General features: G+C 49.2%; 1 protein-coding gene across 1 annotated transcript; it reads left to right on the top strand.

Moving 5' to 3' along the window:
• Catsper3 (cation channel sperm associated 3) lies at window positions 1-9,095 on the top strand. The gene is made up of 6 exons (XM_023716379.1): window positions 1-153; window positions 683-922; window positions 6,402-6,542; window positions 6,877-6,990; window positions 7,857-8,017; window positions 8,970-9,095. The coding sequence occupies exons 1-6, from the start codon at window positions 1-3 to the stop codon at window positions 9,073-9,075; spliced, it is 915 nt and encodes a 304-aa protein (XP_023572147.1). The 3' UTR covers window positions 9,076-9,095.
• Window positions 9,096-10,968: the final 1,873 nt, after the last annotated feature.

Here is a 10,968-nt window from a genome sequence, read left to right as displayed (position 1 = left end):
ATGGCCTTTCCTTCAGTCAGCCTGGGTTCAAGCTTTGCCCCAGATTTGGAGAAACAGGTGGGAAAGACGCAGAAGGGGAAAGGAGTCACGCACATTGCGAGTCCCCTGTGTACCAGGAGCTCTGCTTCCGTTTCTGAACACCTGAGTGACTGTGTAAGTCAGCCTTAACAAAATTCCTAAGAAAGTCAGTGGAAAGGAGGAAAGATTTATTCTGACACACAGTTTCAGAGGTTCCAGTTCCTGGTCCCCTGGGCCATTACTGTCAGCCTGTAGGCAGAACATCATGGTGGGGAGTACCTAGAAAGGCAGATCTACTCAGATAGAGAGCTGCAAGGGAGGTGCTGGTAAAAGTCAGATGCTGCAAGTGCATCCCTTCATGACCTGACTCCTCTAGCTGGGCCACACTTCCCCATGGCCTGTGCAGCAAATGAACTCACCAGTGCATTAGTCTGTTTAATTAAGTTTGAGCTCTAGTCATTTGGTCACTTCCCCAAAGCCCATCAGCTAGCAGCCAAGCTTTCAACACAATAAGCCTTTTGGGGGGACATTTTGGATTCAAACCAGAACAGTAGTTTAGGGGCTACCCTTCCCCACATCTGATTGGGTGGCCTCAGCAGGGAGGCGCAGGATTCCAAGGCTCTGCATTTTGGTCTGACCTCTCCAAACCTTGCCACTCTTGCAGATCTCAGAGGTGGTCTTTGTGGCCATCTACACCTCTGAATTCTTCATGAAGGTTTATGTGGACCCTATCAACTACTGGAAAGACAGCTATAACCTTCTGGATGCGGTCATCATCGTCATTATCTTCATCCCCTACGTGCTCCGTGAGGTGAAGGGTAAACACTTCCGCTACCTCAACATTGCCGAAGGCCTACAATCTATCCGCATCCTCAAGTTTATCACCTATAGCAAAGCCATCAGAGTGAGTGGCCTGGGAATGCCATGGAGCTGGGGGGGGAAGGCCATAAACCACACCTGCCCAGGAAATAGTACTTGATTGCTGTCTTAATGTCGGTAAGTCCTACTGTGTGACAGTTGATCTATATTGGTAGTATCTCAACCAATCTTAAAACAATGGTAAGAAAGTCATTATTGGTTTCATTTTACACATGAATAAATTGAGGCCTAAGGTCACTCAGCAATTAAATGTCAAGGCTGAGATTTGTGTCTGATGGCAGAGGCCATCTGAACATTTCTTTTCCTGCTTCACGGTAATTGGTATCTGATGGTACAGATCGCTTATACTGCATGCCCAGAAGTCTCCAGCTTTTTGGCAGCCATGGGCACTCACTGCTTCTCCCAGTGGCTAATAGCCTGCTGCTCCTTTCTGTGGGAACAAAGTGAGTCCCCTCACTTTAAGGTAGCTCTGAAATACCGCTCCCACACAGAAATCTTTCTGGATTTTTGAGGACACAGTGACTAGCCTTGTCTTGGCTTAGAAGGTTCTAGGACAGGACTAGCAGGGACTTTGCCCATGAAGGGAGGGGTTCCAAGGACAAGAGAGAGCACACACTCCCATCTGAGGTGAGTGAAAGATTGGTAGCCTCTCTGGAGAAGACTGCATGGGCATGAGCCCTTGGATAAGAAAGAACTTTTATGAGAGGCCAGGAGAGAGGGCACCATGGGAGGAAGGTACCGGATACCTGTGGGAGTCATGTGAGAAGAGGAGAGGGGCAGTGGGCTCTGGCCTAGGGAAGGGGGAGCCCAGAGCAGCTCTAAGAGGAGGAAAGCAGGAAGGACTGGTGGCAGGGAGGATCCTGGTCTCTTGGAAGCAAGGGGGAGTGACCCTGCTTGGTACCTTGTGAGGCTGGGGACACTAACTGCTTGCCACGGGCACCGGTCTTGGTTGTGTTGTGGGGGCCTGGTCAGAAGACTAAAGCCAGAGGTGCCTGGGGCTGAGGGCCTGAAAGAGAGACCATCCCTCCCACCTTGGGTATCACAGAGCTACATCCCAGAGCAAGCCAGGCCTTCTTGGTGACTTCAAGCTTCTGTTTAGCCTTGGTCCTCACAGAGAGCTGTGAGCAAGCGGATGCAATATAAGCACAAACTTGTGCCCCAGGTTTGGTCTCAGAGTTTGTTGTCATTAAACAGAACCTTGTATCCCAAAGTGGTTCCCTGGGGATCTTCAGCTGTCCTGGCTGTGGCTGTCTGTAGCATTTGGGATATGAGCTCCTGGATCTTCAGGAGTGCAGAAGTGACCCTAGACTATGTGGCCTTGGTGTACTGGCCTTGCTTGCTGGACAAGGGAAACTAGAGCTGCCGAAAATGGGGCCTAACAACTCTGTGCTGATATATGTCCACTGAAGCCTAAAGGAGCTGTAACAGAGCTCCAATGTCAGTGCCCAGAGCTAGCATCCTAGTACATTGGTTCTTGACCCTTGATTCATGAAAATGACACCCTGCCTTCCACTAGTAGCAATAAGCCTGCTCTACAAAGAAATAGTACCTTGTTTTTCATATAGAGAAGTTCTGATAGCTGCGCACCTAGGGGCTGGGCACCTAGGGCCCACACTGCTCCTGGTCATCTGTGTTCAGCCTGGCCACCGTCTGCAATGCTGGCCTGTGAACAACAGTGCCCCCTGTCTCCCTGCCTCCTCCTGTCTCCATCTCCTCTCTCTCTGCCTCTTCCTCCTGGGGCCCCATCACTTTCTGTAGAAGCTGCTTAGGAGGGCTTCCTCAAAGACCTGACCTTGGCCCCTTGGCATGTTTAGAGGTCCTTTTCCATTCCCAGAATGTTCCAGGGTGGAAAAGGAGAGGCCAAGGGAGCTGAGCTAAGTACTGGGAATTTCTTCAAAATATTTGAGAATTCAGAACTAGGCATCTAGGGGCCAGCCAAATAGCTCAGCAGATTAAAACACCTTTTAGGCAGACACAGGGGCCAGGAGTTTGATCCCCAGGCCTGCTGTTCCAGCCCTGCCCCCAGGGGTGCATTGAGACTGTGATTGAGACTGACTGAGCATGGAGGGGCGCGACTGTAATTCCAGCACTTGGGAGGCTGTAAACAGGAGGATCACTATGAGTCTGATCTATGCAGTGAGACCCTGTAGGCCCTGTCTTAAAATAGAAAAAAAAAAAAAAAAAAAGAACTAGGCATCTACTTGGGGCCAGGGTAGAAAAGGGAAAAGCACTCTGGAGGGTCATTCCTGGAGCTGGATTTCTGCATCTTTCTGAGCTGTGCACTGATGGAGGCTGCCTTGATGTGCTGGGAGGACCGTGAACATCTCTCAGGGTCCTGCAGGAGTGTGACCTCTCTCCCACTGACACTCTGGAGGCTCTTGGCTCTTACCTCAGGTAGCACTGACCCCCGTGAGCTGGCCTAAAGTCCCAGCCTACCCTTCCCCACTTCTTTCTGTATGTGCTTCAGGCTCTTACCTTGACTTATACTTTTGCTGTGCAGACCTGAAGTGCGGACTGTATCCCAGTGCAGCTTTTCTCACGGGGGCTTTACTGCTTGAGTCCTTTGGAGAGAAATTTTATCCTTGTCTAACATAGAGAGAAAGACACCCTTGGGGCTGGGGAGATGGCTCAGTGGAATAAGCGCTTCCCTGGCAAGCACAAGGGCCTGAGTTCAATTCCTGGTCCTGCAAAAAAAAAAAAAAAAAAAAAAAGGAGGGCCGCAAGGAAAGCCAACATTTTGGCCCTAGCCTTCCAAGGTCAATTAAGACTCAGGACATATGAGAACCTGTACTATAACATCATGTAACTCAGAAGTGTCCCAAATTTTCTGATCAAGGAGATTATGGGGCCAAAGAGGAAAGTGATCGATGATGTAGAGTGTGCCTAAGGAGAGTCACATGGAGAGAAAACATTCTCTCAGGCTTTCACAGAGAGCACAATGGCCGTGACTCATCCACATGGCTGACACTGACAAAGGATCTACAATCCAAGGTACAGGATCTCAGGATAAATCCTGAGGGGATTTCACTGACCTTATCAGACCCAAAAACTACAACTCTTGTTGCATAGGTCTTGCTTTATCTTGGTCTTAACCATCCAGCAGAAAAGTATAAAAACAAAGTATAAGAAGTAAAGCCATGGTGTTATGTTGAGCAGTAGGGGACTCAGATCAACAATTTCTGACATTGCCAGTCAAGCAGAAGACCCAATACTTTTATGGACTACTGGACTCTTTTAGAATATTTTGCTGAGTTAACACACCTGTAATATTCAAATAAAGGAACTAAATAAAAAAAGGGGATACAGATGAATGTCCATTTTGTATCTGTGTTTTCAAAATGATTAGAATAGATATATAGTTACATTCTCTTAATGAATAGAGGGATTTATTCTAATAGTGTTTGTAAATAGGATATCATGTCTGCATCTTGTACAGCAATTAACCACTAGGAAGAATGTATGCAATGTGTTAATTATTGAAACTGTCCTACCAATTTGGTTTGAAACTGTCTCATTGCTATTTGTTTCTCAATAAAATTATGGGAGGGGGGAGAGAAAGACACCCTTTTTTCCATCTCAACTTTTGGAATTAATCTGAAAAGAGATTGATTGATTTTCTTCCCCTAGGCCAATGAAGGCATCATGAACACACACTCACCCCTGTTGGCAGCAGTCCACATACAGGACGGCCTGGTATTTTGGGGTTGTCCTGCCTCCTGGAGTACCCCAACATGTTCAGATTGTACCATCTTGTGAATAGACCCAAGTATCTGCTTCCTCAGTGCTTGGCTAGGAAAGCATCATTATATCCAGGGTCATTAGTGCTTGGTGATGGGGCAAAGGGCTTGGGAATTAGTCTCAGCTCTGCCATTGTTTTGGAGTATAACTCTGACTAAAGCAGTTTGCTCCTCTGAGCCTCTGACCCTTCATCCTAGTAATCCCTACCTACCCTGAAGGTATGCCTGTGAAAACATTCTAGGTAGGAGAATGCAGCCTCAAGCCCAAGTCGGCTTCCAGGGCAGAGAGAATGAATGAGGAGCCATGCACTGTGCTCCCTTGGACTAGGTGACATAGAGGGAGACAGGCTAATTGTCTATGTAATGAGGGAAGATAGAGATCACAAGACTGCTGTGAAGGTTGGGCCTGGAAGAAATTGGGGAGCCGTTGTTCTCCTGCCCTCTCTGTTTGTACTCTCAGGGTAGCTCCTGTGCTCTTCCTGCACTGGGGCAAGGAGCACTCAGGACCTTCTCTGATAAGCAAGGACAAGACATCTGGGGTGACCCACAGGAGCCACAGTGCTTAGTGATGATAATAAGGATGCCATCCAGACCTGAGATGGTGTGGTCCAGCTGCCCATGGTAGCTGAGGATGGATGCCAGACAGTGGTAAACCATTGTTGAGTGGTGTAACCCTCTCTCTGGATATAGTTCTGATGCACTTCATTGGTTCATTCAACTGACTGTTAATGTAACAAGTGCCAGACATGGCACCAGATGCTCAGGACAGCTGTGCTCTGAGCCCACCCAGCCAGGTGCCCGGACTCAGGTGCCATCTCCCTGCCTCACAGACACTCCTCACTGCGGAGAGGCAGATAGTCTACACTGTGGCCTCTGTGCTCATCCTCTTCTTCATCCTGTTGTACATCTTCGCTATCTTGGGCTTCTACCTGTTTGGAGTTCTAGAGAGGGACGACATGACCTGGGGGAGCCTCGATACAATTTTCTTCACCCTCTTCAGCTTGGCCACGGTACGGTGTTTGGGAACAGTAGTGAAGGCAGGGATCTTCAGAAGGGACTTCCTGGGTGGTATGAACTTGTGGGCAGGCTAGGCCTCATGTGGGGCCTTTCCCATGTTCAAGTACTTAATTGGATCCTGGGAATTTGGATGTTGGTGTCCTAGTACTAGTCAGAGGCTGGTGGCCTGGAGAGGGATTCACCTTCCTCTTTATTTATTTATTTTTTTGGTACTGGGTATTGAACTCAGGTCCTTGTGCTTGCCGGGTGAGCACTCACCTTCCTCTCTAATCTCTAGACCATTCTCACATGTGCCACAGGGTCATAAAACTTGTCAATGTGGATAAAATTAAAAATGAAATCCACATTATATTACCTTTTTAGATACAGAGTATACCAAATTGCTCAGAATGAGCATGGTACAGACTCAAGTCTAGGCTCTGTTGGACTCTAAAAGAGACTACATAGGGAGACACTGTCTCAAAAAAAAAAAAAAAAAAAAAAGTAAACTTTTTTCAAAGGTGGGTTTGGCAAGAGGCAGTGTCCTTTCAGAGAAAACGGGAGGCTTTAAGAGGAGAGACCCCAGGGTAAGTTGGCCCCCACCCAGTACTGCCATGCATTTCCAGGCCATCAGATAGGAGATATCGAAAGGCTGATGCAGAGGCGGAGACAGTCTGATCCTCATGGGGCTGGGGCTTCCCTAGCATAGGTGAGGTAGGGTTCTACTTGGTTAGGCCTTGGCACTCAGGATACCCTGCTCCGCCTGACCAGGTTGAAGGCTGGACAAATATACAGATGCAGCTGGAAAAGCACAATTTTATTGTGAGCCGAGCATTCACCATCATTTTCATCTTGATTGCCTCCTTCATCTTCCTCAGCGTGTTCGTGGGTGTGATAATCATGCCAACCGAGGTAAGGCCATGCTTGCAGGGAGAGGGAATCAGGTCAGATATGGCAGGTGGTGGTGAGGACCAGATGTCATGAAGAACCCAGAGAGGTGTCTCCCTCTGGAAGTGGAGTGGATGTGGTGAGGTGAGCCCTTCCTGAGTGCATGCGTTTGTCTTGCTTTATGATGGTGGCTGATGAGACCTTCATCATAGGGCTTGCTAAGATGCTGCAGCAGCTTGAGTTGGGGGCTGGTTCTGTATGGGGCATGCCCTCCTGCTGAGGGCCTAAGTGGTAGGGCAAGGTGAGGCAGGAGAGGGGAGAGTACATATCAAGAGCCTGCCCCTCCACTGATGACTAGGTCTCCATCAAGAAATTTGAGCAAGACCAGATACTGGAGAAGCGCTTGGAGGAGAAGAAGCAGATGATCCTGAAGCGACAACAGGAGGAGGTCAACAGGCAGATGCTGATGCAGGTAGGTGGCCCCACAGGCAGGCAGTGGACAGAGTCAGAGCTAACAGAAGTGGCTTTTTCAGGTTCCCCTCAATCTCAGTTTTTTCACACTTAAAAAACCATAGGAAAAGCTGGGTATGGTGGTACAATGCTTATAATCCCAGCACTCTGGAGGCTGAGGCAGGAGGATTGTGGAGTTGAAGGCCAGTCTGGGCTACATAGTGAGTTCAAAGACAGCCTGAACTACATAGTAAGAACTTGTCTTTAAAAAGTCAAGACAAAGGGCCAGGGTTATAGTTCAGCATTGCAGCACCTCTTGGCAAGCATAAAGTCCTGAGTTTGATTCCCCATACCAGAAAACAAAAGTAAAAACAGAAACAAACCCAACAAAGCAAAACAAAACAAAAATAACAAAACAGAGCAAGAGTGAGCGTATAGGTGGTTTTCTTCTAAGCATGACAATTGTGTATGCTGGGCTCCTGGCTTACTTTTCTGCCTAAGTGCTTTTGGCCCAGCTTTGGATGCCTTTGGGGGCTCTTTATTATTATGTTCCTCTTCAGCCTCTTCTCTGGGGGTGAAGACATCTGTCTATCTAGATTGTGCCCAAAGGCTCTCCAGAGCTGGGGAGGCCACCCTAGGTCACACTGGAACTCTCACTGGTTACTTTGTGTGTCTCTGACCTCCATCAGTGATGGTGGCTTATGAGGCTACCTCATCCACAAGAGGCCCAGCTCAAAGGGGTCAGGATGACCTTGTGGCTAGGCTTAAGGCTCACCCTGGGGTTAGGTACAGGATTCTGCCTGCTGTCTCTTTTGGAGGGTTCCCAGATCTCTGTGTGACTTAGTTGTCACCTTTCTGTCATTGCTTTCTCTTTATTCACCTCTCTAGAAAACTGACACTGTTGGAAAGACTCTCAGTGACTTGATAGAGAAGTTCCAGAATGCCCCGGTGGACACTCGGCCCATGGTCTTGGGTGATTTTGGCACCAGTCTGCTCTTCATCGACGTATACTTGTCCATTTTGGACAAACAGGATGCCACTGTCAAACAGTTAGTCCCTATCCCAACATTCCCTGGTTCCCAGGGCTGCCTTGAGTTTGGGCTACATTGAGGATGCCAGTAGGGTGAGGGGTTGTTGACTGGTACAGGGAATAGGTGGGTGGACCAAGGCCTTTGAGGTGATGGTGAGGGGTTCCATGTGTGCTGCCAAATGGAGACACTGTGGCTCGCAGGAATCTGTACCCCCTTCCCTTCCCTATCCCTGAGTGACTTTGTCAGATGTTGGCTCATTTGACCTTCCAGGCCCTTCCTCACTCTCTAGGGGGTAGAGAAACTGTACTGGGAGGAAAGAATGAAGCTGAGACTTTGGGCCTTATTCTCCTACTACTGTCCTGTGTGGCCTTGTGCAAATCTCTGTCCCTTTCCCACCTGTCACACAAGGAGGTGGCAGGCTGATTAAGTGACAATCTATGTGAAGCACTGAGCCTGGCCCAGCCCAGGGTTTGTGCTCAAGGTAACTAGCTGGGATTATAAATGACCATTACTAAGCTGGAAGGTAAAAACCCAGCAGAGTGTCTCTGGGAATGAGGGAGCCTGTGGGCTGTGGAGCAAGGACATAGCTCACCTGGGTTCTCAATGAAAGACCCGAGAGGGCTTCAGAGACTGGAGACACTAAAAAGAAGGGGTCAGGGAATGCGTACTTTTAGCTCAAGTGGGCAAGTTATTATCTGGGGACCCCCACACAGTTCCTGCTCTTACAGGTCAATAGTTGCTCTCCAACCTGTTGAATGCAGTGAAATAACTTACTGTAGGAGGGCCTGGGCATGTTGGAAGACCTGGAATCCAGCCCACCTGGCCTGGTTCTGAAGTCCTTGTTTGTCCCTGACTCCACACTTGCCAAGTGTGGTGAATGTAGAGCTGCAAGTATGTGAAAGGTTCCAGCTAAGGGGGCATGAAGCCCACCCCATCCTCAGACTCCCTGTCTTCCTTTTCTGCTTTCCAGGCTTCAAGAGCTGTACCATAAGACCATGAATGTGTTGGACCTGATGCTCAAAGACTTGGCCCAGGAGAAGAAATCTGAGTCTGTAGAAAAGATGCATGAGAAATAAATGGGCAAGTGTGGGGGCGCCCAGGGTCTGGGGGCCTTGCAGGCTCTAATAGTTTCTATTAAACACAGGAATTTGGAGCTGGCCTCTCTAGAGTTGCCGTGATCTTGGTGCTTCCTTGTCTTTGGGGGTTTGCACTGGGTAAATAACCATGAAGGCTGGTTCCCCAGGTAACCCCGTGACACAGCAGGGGAATTGGGAGGGGGGGAAGAGGGTTAAGGCCTGGCCAGGTGCCACATCCAGGGACCACAGTGGTTCTAGCTTGGTTCCAGAGCAGTAGCAGCAGCAGCAGCAGCAGCAGCAGCAGCAGCAGCAGCAGCAGCAGCAGCAGCAGTAGCAGCAGCAGCAATAGGTGCCTTAGACTGTTTCCCTCCTGTGGCTAGTTAGGAGTCTTCACTTAAAGGCCATTTTCTCCATTATTCTAATGGCCAAATGAGCACCAGAGCTGCCAAGGCCCTGAAATCACTTTGGCCCAGCCACAATAGAGCCCACTGACGGTCCCAGTGGAGCAGAGCACCTGGCACCCCTTGCTCCAGACTAGTGAGCTCAGCCCCCTGGCAGTGCCTGCTCTGTTCCCACTGCTGGCTATAGGCTGAGGCCTGTCACCTTAGTCATGTCACCTCAGATGGAAAAAGAGATGGATTCTGGGTAGAGCTTGGGAGGGGGACTGGTACCCATAGCTGGGTAAAGAAAGGCCTCAGGCATACAATGAGGAGTTAGATCAGCAAAAAATACTTGGGAGAGGCAAGGCGAGGCGAGGCGGGGGGAGGGGAGGGGAGGGGAGGGGAGGGCAGGGCAGGGCAGGGCAGGGCAGGGCAGAGGAGGAGAGTCCAACTCAGAGTTACGTAGGAGAGTCAGTGATCCAGACATTTTCTCTGAGGAGGTGACAATGGTTTGAATACAGAGTGCACCTTTCTTGTAAGATATCTGAGTCATTTCCATTTGCTACTGTTCACACTGTCTGGGCAACAGCAGAGTGGTGAAAACATTTCCAAACAATTGCTCTTAAGTGTGAGACATGCTGCCATGATGGAGGGCTCTCAGAGGGCAGGACTGCCAGTGTCTGGGGTGTCAGTCCTCCCCCACACCCCGGGAAAGGGTAGACTCAGGACCTTGTGCCTGCCTAATGAGCTTCCAAGGTATTCTGATAAGAGCATCCCAGGTAGAGGGCAGGTAGGGCGAAGACAATGGCACCAGTTCATGCACGGGAGTAAAGCAGATACTGTCAAATGCCCACCTTAGGGATGCCACAGAGCTCTGGGAACATTAAACCACACCTACCTTTTCCCACTGGGTACCCTGGAAATTACCTTGGACATCCAGAAGTGAATAGAAGATTTTAAAATTTGCTCTGGTGGGCAAGGAAGAAAGTACCATGAATTCCTTAATAGGATGATTTTGGGCAAAGTGTCTGGTCTTTTTTTTTTTTTTTTTGAGACAGGGCTGTCTTGAACTGGTGTTAGTCCTTCTGCCTCAGTCTGCCAAGTGCCAGGACTACTGGCATGTGCCACCACAACCAGCTGTGTTTGGTCTTTTGAAGCCTCAGGTATTTTCTCTGAGGAATGGGATGATAAAGCCAACCATCTACGAAGATCAAGAAGAATACATGTAGAAGTGTGGAACAGACATTGCCAACTCACGATTGATGCTTCCTGGTGACTGGCCTTCTATCTTGGCAGGGGACAACTTCTAAGGGTTGTACTGATCATGAGCTAAGAGGGACAACAGCAGGGTGGCAGGGAAGAAAGGCTGGAGCTGAGAGCACAGCAGAGGTCATGGACCTGCAGAGGGAGTGTGAGTGGGCCTCCGGATACAGTGGGCTCAGGCTCAGCAGAGGATGGCAAATGGGCGGGGAAGTCAACTCAAAGGTCATAAGAAGGTACACAGAGAGCAGAC

Source organism: Octodon degus, unplaced genomic scaffold (assembly GCF_000260255.1).
Source record: "Octodon degus isolate 3935 unplaced genomic scaffold, OctDeg1.0 scaffold00048, whole genome shotgun sequence".
NCBI classification, from domain to species: domain Eukaryota; kingdom Metazoa; phylum Chordata; class Mammalia; order Rodentia; family Octodontidae; genus Octodon; species Octodon degus.
Note: the sequence above shows the minus strand (reverse complement) of the source record. Positions and strands in the feature narration are given on the sequence as shown.

Excerpts from the sequence above, each read along its gene's own strand:
- Catsper3 (XM_023716379.1), top strand. The coding sequence starts at position 1 with ATGGCCTTTCCTTCAGTCAGCCTGGGTTCAAGCTTTGCCCCAGATTTG. Across the intron at positions 6,543-6,876 it reads TGATAATCATGCCAACCGAG|GTCTCCATCAAGAAATTTGA; the intron begins GTAAGGCCATGC and ends ACTGATGACTAG. Across the intron at positions 6,991-7,856 it reads ACAGGCAGATGCTGATGCAG|AAAACTGACACTGTTGGAAA; the intron begins GTAGGTGGCCCC and ends TCACCTCTCTAG.